The sequence below is a fragment of the Achroia grisella genome, unplaced genomic scaffold (genome assembly GCF_030625045.1).
Source record: "Achroia grisella isolate CSIRO2021 unplaced genomic scaffold, CSIRO_AGI_Agris_v1 utg874, whole genome shotgun sequence".
Taxonomy (NCBI): Eukaryota; Metazoa; Arthropoda; class Insecta; order Lepidoptera; family Pyralidae; genus Achroia; species Achroia grisella.
The window spans coordinates 5,544,220-5,570,252 of record NW_026713051.1 but is presented as its reverse complement, the minus strand read 5'-3'; the positions used below and the strand labels follow the sequence as shown (position 1 = coordinate 5,570,252).

Here is a 26,033-nt window from a genome sequence, read left to right as displayed (position 1 = left end):
AGTTTGTGAGTACGGATGGATGTTTGTTATTCTTTCACGCAAAAACTACTGAACGGATTTGATGAAACTACAAAGCTGATACATCAGAATAACATATAGACTATAAATTTCACGCGGGTGAAACCGCGGGCACAGCTAGTATACAGTAATATAGATTATATATGTAATCTAAATACAAATATATTCCTTTATTTTCAATTCAAAGCAACGTCATGTTCCATCCAATATGCTCTATTCAATTCAGGATTCTATTCATATCTATTTAATAAGTACGTCGTCCTTAAGCCTTCCATTTCGAAAATCGCTTCAACGAGAACGCTTTGTGCAATAATCTGTGCCGGGAACACAATAGATATGTTGTCATAGTAACGGGTGTAGTTTGCGTGTATACAGGCACAAGCATTGTAAATCCGCATTGCATGCATCTCTGAGTCGCTTACATCTCTCGCTATATGCTCCGCTTAGTACGTAACATAAACTGTATTACGTATTTAGCGAACCATAAAGCGCCGTCATTGATATGCACCAGGGGTTTGTTATTTATGTAGGTACATACTAACTGCACTTACGGTTTCAACCGCGTTAAATTACAATATAAAATGTAGCCTATGTGATATTCTGATGCATAAGCCACATAACTGCCAAACATTCATACTCACAAAATATCGTTTTTATAATATTATTAATATAATAATAATGTTGACACTATTTTCCATAAATAGTTTTAATTCTTCGAGATCTGGAAAGTAATTACCAACAAAATATAAATGAAACGCATAATATATACCTAAAGAATGTAATCATATATTACATTACAAAAACATATAAATAAATATTATACGTACATACAATACGTATATTTGCCACCACCGTAGGCGTTATAAAGGTCTTTCATGACTGTTTGTACCATGCGAGGAATCGAACCCGCAACCATGGAGTAGAAGACGGTGTGCTAGACCGTTAGACCACCGGGGTCGTCAAAACCATATGATTATGTAAAATACATGTAAATGATGTACATCATCTGTTCGAACGATTATGACTACATCATTACTAGTTCCCACAGCGAGAAATATATCATATCACATCGTTCTCTATGCGGCACCACCTGAAAACAATACAAATGCAATGATCAGCCACGAAAAGTATATTAAAAGAAAAGATACTTAACATTGGTGTGTGCTGGTGTGCAGGTGACCGTGGTGACGTCACGCCAGTGCCCGGCAGCGGCAGCGTGGCGCTGCGGGACTCGTGGAGGTCGTCCGTGTCGGCACTGCTGCGTCACGCGGCCCATATGCAGCCCCTGGCGCTCCTACACCGGCTTCACACCGTACTCAAGGTCACAATCTCATACTATCATACATCTTGTTTTTCTGCATGGTTCGTGGCTATCATACATACCCGCCTATTATAGAATACTAGGTGTCCTGGCAAACATTCCCATATAAATTAAGATCGCTATTAAAAAATAAGGGTTAATGGTAGAAGCGTGAAAATTTAAGAGTGTGTGAATATTTTAATGCCACATCGTAAAAAGAAAAATGCGTTACGCTTCACGCTTATCATCTAGTGGTATATATACATATACAATTTCATCAAAATCAGTTAACTATTTCGGACAACTATTTCAACTAACACATGACACGAGTTTTATGTATGTGATGATAATAATAATAAGGCTAGACAACACCCTGGGCCAAATGATCACAAATTAAACTAAATTAATTGTTGTAATTAGATATATAGTAAAGATACAAGTTAAATACTAAATAAGTTGGTTTGATATAATATTTAACTAAGTCATTGTATATAAATAATGTTAGCCTCCTAACACACCTCAATTTATTTATTCTTTTGCACACAAAATTGTATACATGGTAGACTTAATCCCTAATAGCATTCTATAGCTATCAACCATTGTGCTGTTCAGGGATAATAAGGCAGTGCAATTTAAAATATTAAGATGTATAAATAAATAAATATTTAATATTCCCATATAAAACATATATTTACATAGAAATATATAAACTCATAGATCATATTTACAAATTAAATATAATGAAACTTATAATAAATACCCATATAGTATCATTGAGTATATCTAATTTAATGTTTAGTAGTAATTTGAATTTTCTCTGAAAATAAAATACAAAGTTCACCCTCGCTCGCATATACATACAAAGTGTCTTTGTTGTCGCAATTGAAACGAATATGGCTTAAAAACGTAGGAGAATTAATATTCTTTAGTTCAAATCATATATGTAGTTAAATTTTTACATAGGTCAATTCTAAAAACTATTATAACATTATGTAAATGATATAACGTTCAACTAAATAGATAAAGTACCAAAATATAATTTTGATATTTTATTGTCTTCATGTAACTATTATGCTATATTTTCTGCATGGTAAATAAAATCATTGGGTATACTGAATCATTTTATGAATGACTAGCTGAACGCACCAGTTTACTACAAGTATATTTAAATAAAATTTCCAAAATGTTAGTTTTTAACACACAAAGTCACAAACACACTTTGATATTGTTATTCTCTATGAAACTGTAGTACACCACTGGTCTTCTATTAATAATTTCTACAATTTATGCTATATAAAGATTTTTTCACACATTATCAAAGTTTCCATAAGGATCACTAACTTTTTTAATATTGCATTGCCTTTGTTCGTCAGAATTTCGGTCCACTGCTTCGGATTATACGTATTCAATGCAAATAAAGAAACAATGAAGTCTTTGTTCTTGATATTATAATAATATTTGGATATATTCGAAATTTCGTATAATCTTCTTATTTAATTACTTCTTATTGTTTTTAAAATTATAGTTATTCAGTTATCGTGAGTGAGTTATATAATTTTAGTATTTAATATTTAAATACTATTCGACACTAGAGAGAAAATTTTCAAATATTACGAGCATAAAATATAATGTATATTACTAGGAACAGCGTTTATTCATTTAAAGGCTAAGACTGTACATCAATAATTATTTCTAGTTACTGTATGATTTACACAACACATTTTTTTTATTCATTACGAAAAAATCAATTTTGGAAAATGTCCGTAATCACAAACCACTCAATGTAGCGTCCTTTCACTGTAATATTAGGAAGCGGAGTTGAACCTTACGACTAATTGACAGATCAATGTAATTGGAAATTAAAACTAGGGATGTCCATATTCGTCGATGTCAAACGAACTTCGACGAGAAATTTCGTAGAATGTGATATTTTGTCATTGTCATGTTAATTAAGTACTCGATGACATCGACACATCTTGCAATCTTAAAAACCATAAAAATCCAAGACACTAATAAGTCCTATACTTACTACTAATACTTTTATGTACTAAGTTTTTATGTACATACCAATAAATTCTTTATAATAAATAATATTATTGATTTTGTTGCCTACAATATCGTTCCTTTTTGACAGTAATAATATTTTTCATGTGACATTTGTCACACGTCCATCATAGAAATCATTTATGACATCTGTCATCTCTGACCAAAACACATGCAATAAAATGGAAACGTGAATGACAGAATTAAGATACTGAAGTTTAGAGATATTTCACTGATGTCATATCTGAAACTGATGACGCAATGCCAATCACAGCCAAATGTCAATCTTCATCATGAAATGTATTGAGACTGTATTATCCAAATAAAATAAAAAAAACTATTTTTAATTTGAAATTCATGAAATTGACAGCTTGTCACTAAATACGAAAACATACTTAGATAAAAAAATAATTTAAGAAATGTCGTCTATATGTATGTCTGTATGTTTGCTCATCTCTGAAGCGGCTGGACCGATTTTGATGGGACTTTTACACGCAGTCATAATATTATAAGGAGTAACTTAAGCTACTTTGAATATTTATCTATCTTAATATATCTTTAATGTACTATAGTACATTAATAAACATATATATAGTATACTATATATATGTTCAATGTTTATATATTATGTATATGTTGTGCAATGATATTTAATGTTTCGAGATTGTTACGTTTAAATCATAAAATAAAACATATAAAGTTAATGTATATATGAAATTTACATGTCACAGTGTATGTAACAATACTCCTTCGAAACGGCTTGACCGTTTCTTATAAAATTTTTGTCTATATATTCTGCAGGTCTGAGAATAAGATGTTCTACTGACTATTTTTCAGAGTCCTTAGTTGTAAGGGTGATCCAAACTAAAGATTTTTTTTTAATGATTTATCATTAAAAATACAATCCTTTGTCCCGTCAACTCTCAATTTTTTTTTATATTATTTCATTTGCCATACCTTATCTTACTGATATTATTAACGTAAAAGTTTGTGAGTATGGATGGATGAATGGATATTCTTTCACGCAAAAACTACTGAACGGATTTTGATGAAACTTTACAGTAATATTACTTATACATCAGAATAACTCAGAGGCTATAATTTAAAAAATATTACGAAATATAATGATAAATGTAAATTAAGTGTGATATAGAGGAAGTAGCGCAGTCAGCTAGTATATAATATAATACGATTATATAACGAAGAGTGGGTGGTTTGCAGGAGGTGACCTATAAGACGGTGTCGCTGTGTGCAGCAACGGGCACCGTAGTTGGGTCGGCAGAGCTGTGTGGCGTAATAGAGCGGGTGGGGGCGGACGACCCCCCATTGCTGTGGGTGGGTCCGCTGGCTGCGGACTGCGCACGGGTGCGGGATGCGGTTCGATTCGCAGCGCTCGAGATCAACGAACACCTTGAAACGTACTTCGATAGACGCGAGCATGCGCTCGAGGTACTTTACAAGAACAAAGAAAATGTTTTACACGCTAATTATAAGAATTTTCATATATATATATTAGTACACTCATAATTACAAATCAAATCAAATCATCATATCAATACAAAAATCATAAAAATCATTATTAGTGTCAAAAATTTTTCCCTACCGTCCAGTCATATCAAATTAAAAGTCATTTTTTCATGACAAGTTATCTGTATTATCTTTTTCCTTACTGTGCAGAAAGTCAAATTTACTTTCCATTACTAATATGTACATATATTTCATTAGGCATGGAAAATTTAAAAATATTTATAAATTAAGTCATTATCTAGAACATGTAACGACAAGTAGTACATACCATGATGACCACGACGACCCTACAAATAGTACATTAAAGAATTTTATAACAAACCTTCATGTGTGGACAATAGTAATAAAAAAATATTATGTAACAATGACTATTGTTACATATACCTATATATACATCTATTTAAAACGTAATATTATATTTCTGGGTAGAAGCGATTTGTTAAGTAACATGGACTCCATTGCTAGCAAAGTACTACTCCATTACCTCTGGAAACCATCGTTATAAATTCCTGATGAATTTGTCAGAATCGACTAACTGACCTGACCTCATGCTCATCCTATCATCCTATACTAGTGCCCCTAGTATCATTCCATTATGATTTTTTTTACATATGTCACAACGACTATTTTACATATATACATGTATATAACGTGGACATCATTGCTAGCAATGTCAAGACCTCCACATGGTCACCCCTGGAACCCCTGGGAATCATTGTTATAAATTCCTGAATCATAATGGAATTTTGTGACGTTTATCAATATATATTACGTGAATATTACTTTACTTTCAAGGTTTCATGTAAAATAGTGTATATTGAAAGCATAGATATATAATCCTACAAACGTAACTGTATGTACATACAGTACTGTAGCCTAGTTGCAACGATCGATACAGCGCAGCGGCGCAGCCTCTAAAATCAGCCGGCCCGAGCTAAGTAACGTTCCGCTGAACGTTATCGATGATAGAAACTGGATATTGTATGGCATTGATATAAAGTATCGTAACATTACATTTTTTATCGGTATCGATAAAAAATATAAATACGTAATTAATTAAACTTCGTTAATCACTATTTACATATCCTAATATATTTATATATGAAAACGGTCTCGACGGTATAGCGGTTTAATAGACCGCCATAATACTTCCGATGATAGCGGATTCGATTCCTCGCACTGCACAAACGTTTGTATTAATAAGTATGATTGTTTGTGTCGGTCTGAGTGTTTTCTATGTATAATATGTATGTATTTGAAAAAAATATATGTTTATATATTTACGTCAGTTATTTAGTACCCATATAATATATACTATAGTTTACATACTTATATATATATATATATATATATACGTTTGTATATATTTAATAGTATACACGTATGAATCTAATGTTGAACGGTGACCAACGCCTATATATATGAACAGCACAACTGTCGTCATGTTATAATGTAACACCCGCAATGCCACTCACGGGTTGCCATTCCAGAGGTTTAACTTAGCATGGCTCATATTTCTACTGACTACTGCGTACAATACGTACACTAGTGTCTTATTTTGACAATGCATATAATAACGACATCGCTATTATTTATATCGATTCGGCTTGTCGCAACACTAGCGATCGTCAATAATTTCGGAGAAATCGTCGAATATTTCGCCAATTATGGTTTTATGTTATTATTTTATTTTATCGTGTTAGGTACATTATACGTATAAAACAGTAATTGCCGAAATTAATATTACATACTTATTTTTATGAAAATGGGATGAAGAAAAATGTTTTATAAATTTACTGCATTAAACTAATTAGGATTAAATTACTCTGATCTATATATATAACTAATAATTAACATTTAAATATACCTATATATATATATTATACATTACATATCTTTTTACTTTTTTTATATTATACGTATATAACTATATATGTATAATACAAACGAACCGTTACGCATTAAATAGCTACTTATAGACGTACTTATGTAATTTTATTTTGTTTTATTTATCCTTATAGGAAAGACAAAGAAAGAATCTGACCCCATACATTTTAATTCTTTTTACTTTCTTCAGATATCTTCTAGAGCAGAGATTATATATCGTAAATTTCTTTTCTTGTTATCACGTAATAAAGAGATTGTCATAATTTGCTTTTGACATGGAGAACCCATAGACTATTTTGATGGTAATAAACAAACTAGCTATGTTTTAACAAATGCAACGTTTTTTACCATCTTAATTTCGACGTCATAAAAGTAATAGTAATTTATAGGTGAAATTGCATAGCAACAATTGTAACTTGGCCGGGCCGTGAGGCAGCTTGCTGCGCAGATTGCACGCAGATCGATCATTGCAACCAGGTCATACCACTCACCACCCATGTCCCTACCACCCAATACCCCACCACCCAATACCCCACCACCCAAAACCCCATCACCCAATACCACCTTCTCCCACTAGTTACACCGAACCACTAGTCACCCGCCCTACCCAGAGCTGGAACGCAACACATACACATATCATCTCGTTTGGTGCAGCGACTGCAATCAATGCAGGCAATGACGTCAATTGCGTGCGCATTGCAACGGAAATAAGTCCCTCTCTGTTGCACACGACGACGTATATTATTAGTGTATGACAGAGATGGCTATTGATTGCACTACGAATACGAAATATCCGCAATACGACATTCGATGCAGATATTTCACACATACACACTTCTAGATATTTTAATCCTGTAAACTTGCTATAGTGTATGTATTTTGTATAACACAACTGTGCAATCAATGCAGGCAATGACGTCAATTGCGTGCGCATTGCAACAAAAATGTACCTCTATCGCTCGCGACGTATATCATTAGTGTATGACAGAGATGGCTATTGTTTGCACTACCAGTACGAAATATCCGCAATGCGACATTTGATGCAGATATTTCACACACACACTTCTAGATATTTTGATCCTGAAAAATTGCAGTAGTGTATGTACAACAACTACTTTATATAACACAACTATGCATTCAATGCAGGCAATGACGTCAATTGCGTGCGCATTGCAACGAAAATGTCCCTCTGTCGCACACGACGTATATTATTAGTGTATGACAGAGATGGCTATTGTTTGCACTACTAGTACAAAATATACCGCAATGCGACATTTGATGCAGATATTTCACACATATACACTTCTAGATGTTTTAATTCTGTAAAATTACAGTAGTGTATGTACAACGAATACTCTATGTAACACAACTGCACTGGTATTATATTGAATATCTGCATAGAACATACGTAATATCTGCATTGCGGAAATATGTATAGCTATATATATATATAAATAACTTCTATATACTTATTTGAAATTGAAGCAGTCATTATTTATACGTCAATTTAGGAAAAAAATAACAGGATATAGAATTGGCAGAATATCCCGTGATTTTTCCTAATTTTACGTATAAGTAACTAGTAAAGTTTTATGATTTCTAGTCAGTTGGTTTTTATAATATAAATTATTTCACAAAGTATTATGGCAAATATATTTCTCTCTGATAAATAATTGCAATTAAAAAGAGTATGCGTACGAGTATGTTGCTGTCATAATAAATAAAATTGTCGTAATAAGTAAATGTAATCGACAAGTCTTGTTATGTATTTCATCCCTTGTATCTATGATATATCTATAGCTTCAATCCTACCTAAAGACCTAAGCAGTCTAGTGGTTTGGCACACTGCATTGCCTGCTATGGTGCGGGTTCGAATCCCGTCCACATTTGTATTTGTAAGACTATTTGTATAGATCTAAGTGGTTTTGCTATGTATATGAAGGATATATTTATTAATATTATGTATGTATGTAAGTGTGTATATACATTGTATTATAATCCAGACGCTAGAGTGGCGCGGCAGCATGGACGCCCGCGGTTCCAACGAGGACACCGGTCGCTGCCTGTACAAGCTGATATTCCAGCTGCTGTTGTTACTGGAGACCAACAACAAGATGGTGGTAGCGGTGTACCACGCCGCCCTCGACAACAGGGTACGTCACGAATATATATAGATAGATAGAAAGAAGAAACAATATATATTTTTCTCACTGTTATAAGCCTATATTTATGTATGTATTTGTATATTATTATTTATAATATATACTTATATGTATAAAGGTATTCGTAAAATAACAGTGTCGTGATACCCCGTCACGGCATATTATGCTGGGCGGAGACCTATTTGGTACCATAAGAATCCAAATTGTAATTTGAAATTATTTTGTTGTAATATTTTAAGTGTAATGAAACGTATTTTCTTTCTTTCCATACATATATATGCATGTTGGTATGTATATATATATCTCACACCTCACAACGGCTTGACCGATTCTGATGAAATATATATATGTACTCAGTAGGTCTAAGAATAGGTTATCTATTTTCTTAATGAATATCTGACCATTAGAGGTATAGTTATATATACATCTATACATATAAAAAAATTTGGTCTGTCTGTTTGTAACATTGAAATAACCGTTTTTTACTACATGCATGTGAATCTATATACGGTACATATACCAAAATAATATTTTTTATAATTTTTGTCTGTTTGTCTGTCGGATTGTTCCGGCTAATCTCTGAAATGGCTGGACCGATTGTGACGGGACTTTTTTTGGCAGGTGGCTGATGTAATAAGGAGTAACTTAGGCTACTTTTATTTTAGAAAAATAAAGTTAAATTCCACGCGGTGGGCGTCGGGGGCGTCAGCTAGTTTTGAATAATTTAAAACAGACTAAAATTTATTACGACACGAATGTAGTAGGTATTTCGTGTACTGGATACAGTATTGATTTAATTATTTGTACTACATGTTGATATGCGAGTTTCAGACTGTAAACGTAAGTGGTTTATTTGTTCAACGTTACATGAAATCATTATTAGAATTAATTATATTCAACTCTATTGAGCGTTATATGAAAGTTTCTATGGATTAATATTATAAATGATGCGTAAGTAGAAATGACTTTTGGGAAAGATATACGGGTGTGTATTTTGGGAATATAAATGCACATATACATAATAGTACGTATATATAGAATACTGTTATTACGCCTTATGTCAGATATGCTTAGGCTTAACATACAATACTATACTATGTTACAGGGTAAAGAGATGAGCGGTACAGTATGCGGGGTCCGCAATGCCCTGATCGCCAGCACCGCCGAGAACTGGGGCGAGGTGTCGCCCACACCGCACGACGACGCGCGGCTACTGCAGCTGCTGCAACGACAGAGGTACCACCACCCTCACCACCGTCACCACCATCACCACACTCACCACACTCGTCACACGACTCATATGTGAATTCACATAGTACTCTGCTTTCTATATCATCAATTTTGGTACTTTTATACCCTAGCCATCCAGTTCAGCCGGCTGGTTCATAGGACTAGAACCGCGAGCTCAAATGGTATATAGATAATAATAATAACTCACCACAATTCACATAGCGCCATCTAGTCTAAGCAGAGCTTAAGTTAAGGTACTGGGCAAATTATACAAATACTTAAAACATGTTTTTTGTAAATGCATACATAATGTACATAGAAAATACCCGGATCGCTACAAACACTCATATTAATTAATACAAATGTTTGTACCGTGGCAAGTAAAGCGGTATGCTAAACCGCTAGACCACCGAGCCATCAACAATATAGTTGTAACCAAGGATGTTATGTATCAGATGGGGTGCCGCGTTGGCGATGGTACGTGAGCGGAACGCAGAACAGATCCTCGAACGAGGCGAGCTGCCCGAAGATGACGTCACCAGTCTGCTACACGTCTACTGTAAAGGGCTGGCGCAGGCTAATCCTGGTGTGTATTTTTTTTTTAACAATAACACGAATACCGATCTGCTCATCTAATAACAGAGAGACTAACTTTTTCTTGTTCTCTTAAGTAATTCAGCTAGCTTTTTTGTTACTACATGGCCCGTTCACACTAACTATTATCGTATAGTATTTATAATATAACAATAACTTCGTTATCACATGTTAAAATTTTTTTTTTAATTGCATGATAATTTGATCCTAGCTGATGAAGCTATCAGTAGTCTTTGCGTGGAAGAGTAACAAACATCCATCTATACTCACAGACTTTCGCGTTTATAAAATTAGTAAGATAAACTGTTACTAATTATAAAGAAATATACTTGTTACGCTATTGTATTAGGTTAAGACCTGCGAAAATAGCAAAAGTAGAAAATAAATACATAAATAAAGTTATAGTACTTTACAGTGAAATATTTTCACAAACGGCGGTCGGAACTGTGTACTTGTTGAACGGGTTATAAATTTTTATTTTTTCTCGGTACTCATGAGTACGATGATACGTTATTTCTAATACACAAACTCTGTTTTTTTTACAGATATGGTGGCAATAACCCGCCCCGTGAACGAGCTCTCTCAGAACCTGTCCTTCATGATGGAAAGCCTGTATAAGGTTTCTGTGGCGCTGCAGCGACAGGAGTATGGCTGATCGGCAACCAAGGCTGTTAAACCCACTGTCCCTACAAAACCCTCCCCCCGTCTCCTAATCGCCCGGCGGCTACGTCACGCTCGCACCAAAGCATTCCCCACCAATCACCATACACCTTCCTCATGTAAAGTGATCAAGCGCCCGATCTAATTGACCGGTTGTTATATTTACAGACCACGTACCTACCACCCACATGCATAACAGTAGCAGTGCGCCAACCGTTGTTTACTGCACCCTCGCATAATTATATAAGAACTAAAATACATCGCAAATGTTTATTTAGTGTATATTTTGAAACGAAAATTTTTAATATTAGTTTTTCTTAACGAAAAAGCATAATACCGGGCGCCGCGTCCTTCGGTAGGTTTAGTTCCCGAACTAACGATACTGATCGCCCGAAATCTTCCACTATTATTAGCTTACATATAATTTAATTTTCATTGCAGCTCGCCGCTCGCCATTCAATTAAAATACATCGGTATTTTATATCTTTTTTTTTTTACATATAATTATTTTGTTCGGTTGTCTTTCTCGAAATGTGTAAAAATCTAGTTCAATTATTTTTCCATCCTCAGTTACATATTAGAAAATCAGGCTGTGCACCTACCACCGACGATTGTTCCCTTTACCCAGTTAGATGCAGGGGCAACGGCGGCGGCGTAGCGAAATTAGTATTTAATATAATTTAGTTAATCCCATTTACTAATAAACTTACTCACTTTAGTTTTCAAATAACTGATCTCAGATAGAGGATATTGTACCAAGCGTCCGATGCTGTCCCGCGACAACAGGAGCGAAGGAACAAATTACGAGAGCGCCCTACTCTGAACCAAATACTTGATACATAATTAAATAATTGTACAGTACATTGTGAAGGACACAATGCGCGGAGGTCATTTCGTGTCGGCAAGGCACGCCGGGCGCGTAGCGACAGCTTACAACTTGAGCTTATAATTGTTATTTCGAAATATATTCACAGTTTACCATTAGTACTAGTACATTAACCAACGCTATCAAATAAAACTATAATCGTAAAACATAATTTTATAATACAGTTAATAATTATATAAGTAGCACTAGCAGTATAACTAAACATTATTGAAATAAGTGATACCGTATGTTCGTAATTGATAATGTAATAAATGTACACCATTCCTTTGTTTATTTCGCTTCCAATAATTGGAGCACTGGTGCACTTGCATAACATAACCAGTGCCCTAGTAACGACACCGCAAATCAATATGTGGAGTTGCGTCATGACCTGCGCGCATTCAACGATTATTTATTAGGGAAGTGTGTCACTTGCAGGACTGAACCATTGACCTTTTGTCGTGTTAGCGAAGTTGACTCAACTATTGTTTGTGATATTATGCCCTTGTAGTAGTGGTTATGACAATATTTATTATCTAGTTTAATTTTTTGTCTTATGCAAAACATACTCTCGCGTTCACAGCGCGGCGCGTCCTAGGCGGCCGATTAAACTTTTTTACGTAAAGTATATACGTAGTATAATTATACCTATATAAAGTACACATACATGAACACATTACTAGTATACGTGTGCCGGCCTAGAGAACGCAGCGCTCGTGATCAGCCCCCTAGTGAAATACTAATGTTTATAACAACTATTTAATTATAGAATAAATAAATACATCCTAATATCAATTTGTTTTACTATTTCCTTCATTTTGTATAATAGATTAAATTCGATTCTTGTTTTATTTGCTTTTTGTTGCGAATTATATATATATATATATAATATAAATTAATAACGCTATAAAAAATAGAAGTTGGTGATTGTATGTTGTTGTATGTATGATGTATTTTAATGACGCAATAAATAAATATAAATAAAAAAAATTGCCCAAAATATAAAAAAATAATGTTAAGGGTGGACAACCCTTATCACTTAGGGTTATGGAAAATAGATAGTAGCTGATTCTCAGACCTACTGAATATGCATATAAATTTCATAAAAATCGGTCAAGCCGTTTCAGAGGAGTATGGTAACTAACATTGTGGCATGAGAATTTTATTTATAAGATGGGCCTCTCTCAAGACACGCCACTGAGCACGATGTATGTATGTAGGTATTATAAATCGCAGGTGACATGAAGTTCAGCGGGTCATCTAGTATCTATATTTTACATTTACCTAAAATATATTTTATTGTAAAATTTAATTCAGTACACGACCCATGTCATTTCGTCTTGTTTTAATGATCAGTACAAAATTAGGTCACCCGATTTTACTCAGGAATTTTTAAAACTTTCAATCTCTGTTTATCTTCCGTACTATTCTACGCCATTTTATCGAGTTTTACACTGTTAAACCCATTCTACTGGTAGGTGACGGATATGTGGGTTAACAATAATAGACCCATTTCCAGCAGCTTACCATATCAGTGCGACCTCCACGCGGAGGTTACACTATCTTAATTAATTCATACTGAATACGTCACGATTAGCCAGTTCATTTGACATGCTTATACTATCATCAGGTGTACCATACCATATTTCTTCCACCAAAAAGATACCATTTCACTGTATTCTTCTATTAAATGTTTGCACTGACAGATAGAAAAAGAGATAAGGATTTCCTTTTAGAATATTTTACAGATATTATCCTTTGGATCCGAAGTTTACTTTCGAATTTCAAGGAATACAAATTTTAATAGTTATTGCGTTACTTTTGTACTTAGCAACACATTTCTCGATAAATTTTTATTAATTAGTAATTGTTTCTTGTTTTCGGTTGTTTTTACTGACTACTACTTTTTACTAGAGGGTACTCGTAGTAATGATTTTGACATGACAAATGTTAAATTATGCACATTTTTTTGTAAATATTTCTGTGTACCGTTATAATTCCTAAACTATACTTACAAAGTGAAATTTGTTTAATCGTCCTCTGGCACGATGTGACTAAAGAACATTTTTCGTTTTCATGACATAAAGGAAAATTTCGGTTACATAGGATTACATTATTATAGGGAGCTCTAATTTTTTATACAAAATGAGAACCATGTTTCTCGCCAATAAAGTAGATTCCCATAGATGTAAGAATTTTTAAATTTATCTCATGTTATGTTACCAACAAATAAATAAAACCTCCTTTTTATTCATTTAGAGAGCTACGGCAGTCCTCCCATTGTACTTGCGTATGGGTAACAGGAATTTCATCACAATTGCAGTATTATATATTGCTGAGTCTAATCAAATAATAAAATGAATGGATCAACACTGGTATTGTAGGTTTCACAATTAAATGAAACTGTTTTAATCGAATATTTTATTAGTTTTCATTGTTTATGTTAGTATTTGCTAAAATCAATTGTAACATGACAAACGTTCAGTGGACACGTGGCGTATTGAATAAGAACACCATATACAACTAGGTCGGCCTGTTGCTTACAGAAACCACTCCATTTGGTAATCACATGGCTCCACGTGGCATCTCTACACACCTAGCCACTAAATCATAGCCTGTAATCTCATCCTCGCCACACACGATCGGTATACATGACAATGTTTTATATACAACAATATTACGGCCATTACATATAATTATAAATTGATATTCATATAGTATCATCGATATTTGGGCAGTAATAAAAGGGCAAATTGCCGAAAACCTCGTGAAATCAGGACATGGTCCCGTTTTTTAATGATACACGAGAATAATGAACGTTTTCTATATATAGAAATACAAGTCATCCAACTCGTCCCCGTCACATTCGATGAACGCTCGAAAGTATCGGCGTGCGACAAGTAACAAGTGAATGAGGACTAAACTCCATAAGGCGCCTATTACATGACTTCGAGGTTTCGCATCAGTTACTGCCATTTATTAACAATATCAATAAAATTGTCAATTATATCATAGATTTCATGAACGTAGAGGAAGCAACAAGAGAGACATGTAAATCCGTGAATTTGACGTACAATTGTCTCTGTCGAGAAAGGCATCACGATATGTATGTGTTCATTTAAATTTAATATTTTCCATTAATTAGTTAAATATAATTGCTGTTTTGATATGATTTAAACAATACTTCTGAGTATATATTCGACTCTGTGAATATAGAACGTGAGGCAAGTGATCATGTAATCGGCGCCTGGACGCATACATACGCGCTGGATGGAATGGACACCCCGCACACCTGACAGTGTAATACAATAATGTAAAATATGTTACAAAAGACGCCACCGGTGGAGCGACAGCGCCCCACGCTGCGTGAAGATAATTGTATATTTACATACATTGTACTAATTACAATTTTAAATTGTCAGTCCATTCTTATAGACATACATAGGCATCATAGTACAAGAATCCATCCGTAATACCAATTAATAATAGTGTCAGACCGTGACGGAAATAAGATTCAATATGTTATATGACCCAAAACATTCACGACCGCTACATTGTGTCATATCGATGACCTACATGAGTGGTGCAGTGGCACAAAATAAAAACCAAATGGCCAATGTTTCGCTATTTGATTCATACTTTAGTTACATTCTGTTGATGTGGACTTAAGTTTTACAATCGTTACGCTATTGTTAGTCTTTACATGGAAGTCGATAAAATACTGGGTATATATTTTTACTAATGCTCGATAATCTTAACTTGTGTAAACACACGATACATTGACACTAGTAGCTGTGTTACAATATAGACACACACCATACAATTATACATGTTTCGTGATACAGCAATTTTGGTACCAAAGCTGGTACAATACATTACAAAGTGCAGTTCACTGCTTTACTATCATTCTAAATACATTACTCCTTACTGTTGACCCTGAGCAAAGTACAACGACTCATCATTTTACAATTATAAAACGAAACAGTCTACCGATGCACACAAAATCCTGCCAACGACAGTTCAAATTGGGCATACATCTAATTTTTAAATATATCCTATATAAAATCTCTCTGATTATAACAAGATCGATATAGATTGAAAAAAAAACGTCATCACAATGCAGCTTTATTCACCACAGAAGAGAAACAGATACATTATATAAAATTCATTGAACTATCTAGATTATTATTCGCCAGATTAAATACACGCATACGGCGCGTATATACGTAGTATATAATAGTTAATTTGATACATGGACTTGTCCCTACATTTTTACTATATACAAATTGTACGTTCGGGTGCTGCGCGACTCGATGTCCGAGACTACTATTGTACATAACTATACCTTCCCTCCATTACATCCATTACTAAATTATATTAAAAATATAGTTATTGTGGTCATTGTAAATAGACTCGATTCATTAGAAAATAAATATCATAAAAATTGGATTTCTCTACATTTCAAAGTCTATAGTTGATGATATAATATTTAAATATTAAATGAAATGTACTCATTTTATAGCATTAACTATAGACATTAACAAGTAATATGGTCAATATAAATTAAAATATACAGTACACAACAGGCGGCCGTTGTAGGCGGTCCACATACGTGGCGGTCGGCGGGAGCCGCTCCAATAATAAATAAGTTAATATTATTATATATTTGTATCACAATCGTTATTTACAATATATACATGTCACATTTCAACAACTGATTAAACACAATATATCCCCTACAGGAATGCATGCATACAGATTGAAAACGTTCAGCCAATGCTCATCTTAGAACCTTATATACACACATTACATATAACACTATATGTGCCACCATTCAAGTCAATGGAGTGATGATAATACGCCTAAAATTCGTTCCCACATAGAGTTTATAGTCAAGTTTACGCTCTGTACATGTGCAGTGCTGTGTGCTATAATCAAAAGACATTGCTTACCGAGCTAAGTGCCGGCCCATCCGCCGTCCGCCGCTTATTATGTCCCATACAATAATATTGCAAATTATTATGCCTCAATTGCACAAATACGTGGGCGAGCACGCACTTACCCACGTACGTGTTTAAAATAAAACTGGTAAATATATTCAAATTGTTAGATCTACAATAAAATAAACATAGAAAGGAGACAAATACAAGTTACAATCACTAAATTCTACGGAAAATGAGATATCAATATATAAAATAATTATGAACCATAGAACTAATCTTATATACACTTCATCTCCGAGTCTAATTTATATATGTATATATATATATATACTTAATTATTTAAACCTCGATCAATATGATTTCTTATACACATGTAGTAATAATGTAAATATATTGTAAAATTGAAATACATCTTTGTTCTAAATTATGTAAAAGAATAATAACATCTTCAGCTTAGAAGCATATAAAACTCAATATGAAATGAATATTACAAAGTATAATTGATTCATAAAATGGTTAAATAATAAAATTACATGATTGATTGGGTGTTACGCCCGCGTGTACCTACCACTATATGCCACACGAGTGAACATTCACATATATACAATAATTATTCACTACAAGGCTGCGCGCTCGTATATCCGCAATAAATAACATTAATTGGCGCGTTACAATATGACAATTATACTATGGCCGACGCGTACGACACCCTAAACATACACACACCGCCGTACGCGCTGCGTGCTGCGTGTAGAGGGCTGCGTTGTCGGCCCCAATATTATTAGTAATTTACGCTATAAAATAATACCATGTACGTAATATCTGTCCATGTTCTTAAAACGAATGAAGTGGCGCGTATTGGCGCGTGGGAGCCGCTCACGGCATGCTGCTATATCAATTGAAGAGCACGGAACTGGGGTCCTCGTTGTCCATTTGTTTCACGTGCCGCAACACGTCCTTCTTGGTGATGACGCCCAGCAGCCGCCTGTGGTCACGTACCAAAGACCGAGTGTCAGTTATATCATTCAGTAATATTATATATAATATACTGTGGCCAATCTTACCTACATAGAATTTGTAATAGTATATATAAATACTTCCTCGACCTCGGTGGTCTAGTTTAGAACACCGCCGTAATACCGATTTTCGTATGTTCGATTTCTCGCATGGTACAAACATTTGTTCACATTCATGATTGTATGTTATATTTCTATTATTTGAGAATAGAACTTAGAAGCAAGACAATATGAAAGTTAATGTAGGCTTTGACATTTTATATATAAATATTTTTACTTGAATATTAGCAGCTTTTACACAACCTGTTTTCTCAAGCTCGAAAAAAATGTGAGAAAGCCAGTGCGCGCATTATTATGATTATGATTTTAAAATTTGTACGTGTAAAAGCAGCAATTAACTAATAAAAATACAAATCGAAAAAACTTCAAAATAAAAACGATTAATAAATTAATATTAATAATTGCGGGATTAACAATTACTATGACATGTACTGACCCGTTGTGGGTAACGAGCGTCTGCCGTAGTCCGAGTTTGCGGAACATATCGACCACCGTCTCCATGGGGGTCTGGTCAGTGACTGTGATTGGCGCCATATCCAGTATGCGGTTGAGTGGGAGGTAAGGGGGCGGACCGGGGGGCGGGTTGCCAGTTCCTGCGAACACCACCACCGACTGCCCAGTGATGCCCTCTATCGTGCGCCGCGCGTTTGCTGTAAACATTTATTTATTTGAGCAACCAACAATAATTATTTTCTATTCTTTTAATTTACCTTATTTATTTTATTTAGTTAATTGTAAATATTATTTACTCTTTTAAGTACCTAGCATAAGTTTGATCTCTCGTAACCCGTTCTAAGAAGCTTTTGACCCCATTACCTAGAGGTCATTGTCCCCCAAGGCTATGCCAGAGCAAAGGGGTTCGCCAGGAAGAATTCATTCCAACCATCACCTCTCTGGGGGGTGGGGATAACCATGTCGCTCAAATATTTTGTTATATTTTACAAAACACAACACAGAATAAATCTGCACTCCACTCCAGCATCTATTAATTATCCAACACACAAACACCAAAAAATGCAATATATGATACCTATAGCCAAGTTGAGGTCCCGCCGCAGCACGAACCCGACCAGGTATTGCGATTCCTTGGAGACCACCACCGGGTACCCATTATGCTCCGTTTCCTTCAGCAGCGTTTCCACGTCGTCCACAGTCATCGAGTCCTGCATTATCACAGCCAGCGTCTCGTTTCGTCTACGCGTACAACAAATAGAAATAAATTTTATTTAAGCATAAGTTACTCATTCCAGTATCTTGAATAGTTTTCAATTCTACTGCCACATTCCAAATGCAAAATCAACCTCACAATAATTAATTTAATACATTAATATAATAACACTATCCCGTAATAAATCTTAATGGATACTATTCAGTTAGTAAACGTAAGTTCACTGTAACTTCAAAATTTAATATTGCTCTATAATCCGGCGAAATTGTTGTCTTTGCACACGTATTTTCACGCGCGGTTTAGTATGGGGATGCAAGCGCGCACGATCAGAAGCGACTGTATGTACATTAGTGATATCGCGTCATTTCACTTCCTTTTAAAATTGAATTGTATATTCCACAGATTTTGTATTTCAAACACAGGTTTAAAATTTATAAATTATAAATAACTCTATCATTGTCCTTGATCAATAGTCAGCGAGAGCGGCCTATCTCGTTATCTTTATTTACATTTACATGTACATACTTTCCTGAGTGTAAAGTCAGAAAATGTGACATCCCATGTTAAGTCAACATGCGCACAGCCAGTTTAATTATTAACTTGATTTTTAATTATTTAACTGGTAACAATACCCTCAAATTCGTACACGCACAGCGATCTAAGAGTGTGGCAATATGCGGAAAATAGAGCCCAACATACTATAATATGCAACCCTACTAGAGAATTTATTCCGTAATACGTGTGCCAACACAGAAGTCCCAAATCAGATTTTGCTCTAACGCAAGTGTAAAGCAATGGATAATTTGATATTAATGTAATAAATTGAATTAGTATTACGTATTTTATAGTAAACATCCATAATAAAGCCAATGAATACATAATAAAGCATAACTAAAAAACGATTTTAAACATAAAATAATAGCAAAACAATATGGCCAAATCGTGATTAAGTAATTTGTGGACAATAGTAATAAAAGTTATTCTTGTAACTATAAATCCCACATATAAAAAAAAAATATAGCACACTGCGCAGGTGACTGGCTTGGTACAGCGTTTTTTTCTATTGTAGTCTATTACGGGCAATTCATTCACATATGCAGTGCACAGCCGTTTTGTACATATAATCAAAAGTGCTGAAGAGTAGAAGTCACACGCGCTGGGGAATGACTGTGGCTGCAAAGCCACTATTTCAATATTGTAATAGTTAATTGTATTGTATTAAGCAATTAAAAGTTTTAATTAGAATATTGTAAAACGCTATGTTCTTGTTGCAAATGTGATTTGCGTTACAACTTCTGAGGTACATTCGTTCAAGCATCGAACGGTGTCACTCAAAATGTATTTCAATAGTATTTTATTAATAAATTAAATTTAAATTTAAATTATTTGGTTTTATTTATGTCCGCTGAATGCGACTATCGTAATTGGGTTCTCATGTTTTCCTTTGGTATAGTATGTACTAAAAAAAATATGTACTCTGTATATTCACACACCCAATCATTTTTGGAACAGAATGTTTAGAAAGAACGCACAGCAGGTATAACAGGAATAAATATAAACGTTATACATTTTACACTTTAGTATTATTGGCGTTTGCAAATATGTAACTGTAATGTGATTTAACTCGTAGTACATTTTAATTAATAGCTAGATTCTATTTGCTTGTCAACATTTAAAAATTTTATTTTTACATAATTACGCACAGCATTATTATCATATCATTTAGTAATCTCTAAAAGGAACAAAATTAAACATGCTGTTTTTGTCTGTTTCCCACATTATTTATTCTAAAGTAAGTATTCTTCCAAGTAAAGAATTTTTATTCAGTTTCCACTATAATTGGCAGAATTTAGTAGCCAGTTTGACCGCCTCGGTTGTCTACCGGTTTAGCACACCCCGTTACTTCCGATGTCACGGGTTTGATAACTTGCACGGTACAAACGTTTCAATCATGAGTACAATTGTTTGTATTGGGCACGTATTTAAGTATTTATATCGGTTGTCTAGTTCCCATAACAAGCTCAGCTCAGCTTGAGACTAGATGACGCTGTGTGGATTATCCAGGGTTATTATTTTTAAAGAGATAAAAAGCAGATATTCCTTAATAAATTACATTAACTTGTATACGTATAAACGTACGCCTTCAGCGCTGTGCTACGCTACATTATCAGATAAGGCTGTGTTTACACAAGAAGCCGACCAAGCAAGACACCTCGCTGCCAATTTATATTCTTTTCAGCATTTCAAATTACCAATATAAATTTTTATATTGTACTTTTTAATAGAGAACAATCGTATATTATTAATATATGACCCTAATATTGTCCACGTATAGTTGCATCTAGTAACTATTATTATTATAGCAAAAGTTTTGGAAATATTGAACGACATCAGCATATATAAATATTGCAAAAATCGCTACAAACATAATAATAAGATTTCTTCAGTACCTTTTTACCGAGGTAGATTTTGAAAAAAGTCTGCTTCAGTACCTCTGTCTATCTTTATCTATTTAGCTGTTGCGTTATAAGCTGTGTTTCAATGGAAGGGTGAGATAAGGCAGTGAGTATACAGGATCGGTAATCCATGAGTGATAGTCACGGATGTCACATGATAATGTGATGTCGTAGTGCTATTCATGTTTAAAGGGCGACGGTTACCACTCACCATCAGGCGGACCGACATTTTCTTTGCCGTTTCAATGAAAATGGTAAAGTTCATTATGCGTATTGAAGCCATGCGTGATATCACGCACGTCACATAATAATGTGATGTCGTAGTGCTGTTCATGTTTATAGACGACGGTTACCAGTCACCATCAGGCGGACCGACAGTTTCTTTACCGTTCCAATAATAATGGTAAAGTTGATTATGTGTATTGAAGCCATGCGTGATATCACGCACGTCACATAATAATGTGATGTCGTAGTGCTGTTCATGTTTATAGGCGACGGTTACCACTCACCATCAGGCGGACCGACAGTTTCTTTACCGTTCCAATAATAATGATAAAGATGATTATGTGTTTTGATTACAGTGCATTTATTTTATTTCTCACTTTCCTTAGGAAACGTCGGAACTATATTATTATATTATTACGAATAAGCATACTTACTTGGGTTGCATGACATCTGCTGCAAGCGATGTGTGCTGGAACTCATCCTTGCTATCCAGAAATGGGTACCCGTTGAGCGCTATATGCGCGTCGTAGATACCCTGCCGTCCGAGAGCGTCACCCACCCATTTGGAAGCCATCGCGGCTGCCATCAGAGGCACGATGTACCGCACGCCGCCCGTTAGCTCGAACATTATCACCACCAGGGACACTGCGGGAAATAAAATCATTACAAACGTGCACTGATAGTTATAGTTAACCGTTTCAGTACCACGAGTGTTTATTCATGCTTAAAAATGTTAAGAAAAATCGTTAATTTTGATGTCATATACCCTTTTATGCAAAAAATCTGTACCTCTTAAAAAATGTCCAGTTCTAATTATGCCTTCTCTGGTAAGTGCAAACCTACTACAAACAATTTAGTTTTTACTCTAACAAGTATTGACAATCAGTTGTGAAAATGACCATAATTCTGGTATTTTTGGTGCATTCGCTTCTTGTCCACTTGATTGCAGCCTCACTTGTATATCACAATACAGTTTTGCTCTTACACATTTTTCTTAGTCTACAACTAATATAACGTGTAACGTACTACTACACATTTACTATACTACACAAATTTATATTAATAATATCTCAGGACAATTCACCGAGCTTGAATTATGAGTACCAGACAACTGTTATAAATACATAGATACACTTTTTTTGTAAATATAAATTAAACATCAAAACACCCAGATCGATACAAATAATAATATTAAATGTATTAAATGTTTGTGCCATGCGAGGAATCGAACTCATGACCATCAGAAGTGAGAGCTGGTAGCATTATGGATACATTTATCTGTTAATATAGCAGTTTAACTTCATCCAAGCACAGAGCACAAGTCGTTAACGTACACGTTAATCTCGAATACTTCAAATCAATAGTGTTAGTATATAAAAAAAAGGTAAATATTATCTCACCAGTCATCCTGGTGACGCCGCCGAGTACCGCCGCAGCTCCTACCATAGCGTACAGACCGGGCGTGATGCAGTCATCGCCCGTCGAACACTCCCCGGAGAATAACCAGATCTTAGGGTAGTGATATGCGAGCTGCTCCACACCTGAACATCAGCATTACAAATCACATCATCAGTATTTAGACCAAGACAATAAATAGCAGATATTCTATTTTAAATACAAAAGAACTGATAAACTCTTTTTCGGCCTTCCTTTTTCCTTATAACCACACATATTCATACGTAATACTTTCTTTAAAATTATTTTAATTCCAATGCATTACATACATGCCCACATCATGAGAGCCGATTACAAAATCGGAAGCCGTTGTAAGGTAAAATAGAGTATATTCACCAATGCCGACAATCCTGCCGGCGATGGCGCCGAGAGCGAGGCTGGGTATGAACAGTCCGCAGGGCACCTTGATGCCGAACGTAAACACGGTCATCACCAGCTTGACTATCAGCGCGAGCATTAGCAGCCAGATGGCGTGGTAGACACCTTCTTCCGCGGCCGCCTTCTCGATAGCGGTATTCACATCCGTGAAGTTACGGTCGTAGTCGCTGCATAGTTATTATTATTTAGTAATATATAATACCACTCGGTATTGCGTTGTGTCTACACTTTAATACAAGTACAATTATTGCACCGCATTTACCCACTAGATACTACAAGAAACAAATAAATTAAGTAGCGACACTGCAGTGGTGAGCTGATAACTATCACGCAAGAGCTTATTTCTTCTTAAAAGACCAACAACTCCCCTGCAATTCCCCTTGTGTTGCGGGTGCGGTACACCAGTAATCACTAGTATTATAACAGTAATCACTTACCATTATATATAAAATACAGACAACCCTAAAATTACACCCTTCACCTTCTATCTACCCATATTTTTAATAACATAATTTATATTACAAAACATCATTTATTGGGTCAGCTAGTATATACCTAATGATATATTATATTTGTTATACAGAAACAAGTTGTCAGTGATATAAATCCTGTTAATGTTAACATTCACTTGTCTGTCTACAATGTAAAGCCCAACTCATTATCACTGTATTTGTCTGTGTAATCCATTTTACTTTGCTTCTTTTTGTAAGTAATAGAGTACATGAGTAGAAAATAAATCCAAAAATCAGCAACGAGTTTATATAACTATAAACAGTACACTCTTGGCATGAGGGCCATTAATTTTCGTAAAAGTGGAACATAGTTTTTGCCGTATGTATTACTTGTTTACTCGTAATGTTATGATAATGTTCGGTGAATGTTTTAATTTTCAACTCACCACAGAGGGTCCGAGTTGGAAATGCTGCACTGGTTGAACAGCAGGTAGATGAGCTGGCTGGTGTTCATGCGCGTATACGGGTTGGGGTACGCGATCACCGCCGTGATCAACGTCACTACCAGCACCTCCGTCACCGGGTACTGGCCCAGTTTAGAGTATTTACGGTAGCGGCACCAATAGATGTTCGCCTTTATAAATATAGTCGCTATGCAGCCCTGTCATAATTAATTAAATACATCAGACACCCAGTAAGATCAACGGAAGCCACTCTGCATGTTATGTTATTACGACTACTGCTCAATAGTCAATCGGGCGTGTATATATTTTTTAATAAATTACAGGACAGTGTGTATTGTAGTTTCATAAACTCTATATAATTTTCACATGAAATCCTTTCATAATATGTTTTTTCATGTAGGTCTACTACAGACTCTTATGACATGTCAAAATTTACCTCAGTCTTTTCAAATGAACTTGTACAATTACAAGTGGCAGTATATACTTATCCGATTCATCCGTTACAAAGAAAACAAATTAATCTAATAATTTTAGCGCTTTATGATATTGGTTTAGAAAACTATTAATATATTCTAATTACAGTGTTGACTCACCCCGATAATGCCGAGGCCGACGAAAGGTATAAGCTCGAAGAATATCCAGGGCTTGTTGTATTCAACAAAGAATAGCACAGAATGCTCGTTGCCAAATGGATTGATGGAGCGCAGGATGAAGGCGGCGATCAGTGCGCAGAAGAACGACCGCCACAGAGTCTTCAGAGGGAAGTAATACGATACCTGTCGACCAGTCGTTGAATAAATACTTCTGAGCACCCACGCTTCCGCTGATGGATGTCCCATTCAATTCAAACGGGGATCGAAATTACAAAGGTCTGAGCCGAGGATCGAACCCTAGCGATGCCCTTAGACTACAGTATTATCCATCAGATAGAATTGTTGCCCATAAATCCTAACGCAGGTATAGTGTCATCTGCACTCGGCCCCTATCGTTTCATGAGGCTGTAAAGGCCACTTTAAAGGCCACCTGCGGCCCACAGCATTAGAATAATTCGAAAAAGAGTCCTGTAGGATTGTATATAAATATAATTAAATAAGAGTGATTCACTGATCATTTGTGTGAACCATAGGTTT

At 35.0% G+C, this 26,033-nt stretch overlaps 2 protein-coding genes across 11 annotated transcripts in view; one reads left to right on the top strand and one right to left on the bottom strand.

Annotated features, from left to right (window-relative positions):
- LOC131853039 (protein furry) overlaps positions 1-13,088 on the top strand; it is a 161,028-nt gene extending 147,940 nt beyond the window's left edge. Inside the window, exons 55-60 of the mRNA XM_059203831.1 lie at positions 1,194-1,339; positions 4,583-4,810; positions 8,779-8,928; positions 10,043-10,173; positions 10,623-10,753; positions 11,307-13,088. Of these exons, the coding sequence (XP_059059814.1) occupies positions 1,194-1,339; positions 4,583-4,810; positions 8,779-8,928; positions 10,043-10,173; positions 10,623-10,753; positions 11,307-11,416 (896 nt within the window). The 3' untranslated portion in view covers positions 11,417-13,088. The remainder of the gene's footprint in view (positions 1-1,193; positions 1,340-4,582; positions 4,811-8,778; positions 8,929-10,042; positions 10,174-10,622; positions 10,754-11,306) is intronic.
- A 2,315-nt stretch (positions 13,089-15,403) lies between these two features.
- Positions 15,404-26,033, bottom strand: part of LOC131852972 (H(+)/Cl(-) exchange transporter 3) — a 29,692-nt gene continuing 19,062 nt past the window's right edge. For all 10 annotated transcript variants that reach the window (XM_059203732.1, XM_059203734.1, XM_059203735.1 and 7 more), the window contains 8 exons: positions 25,497-25,679; positions 24,886-25,100; positions 23,946-24,154; positions 23,555-23,695; positions 22,589-22,799; positions 19,336-19,499; positions 18,742-18,955; positions 15,404-18,214 (listed from right to left, as the gene is read on the bottom strand). In XM_059203732.1, the coding sequence (XP_059059715.1) occupies positions 18,124-18,214; positions 18,742-18,955; positions 19,336-19,499; positions 22,589-22,799; positions 23,555-23,695; positions 23,946-24,154; positions 24,886-25,100; positions 25,497-25,679 (1,428 nt within the window). In that variant the 3' untranslated portion in view covers positions 15,404-18,123. The remainder of the gene's footprint in view (positions 18,215-18,741; positions 18,956-19,335; positions 19,500-22,588; positions 22,800-23,554; positions 23,696-23,945; positions 24,155-24,885; positions 25,101-25,496; positions 25,680-26,033) is intronic.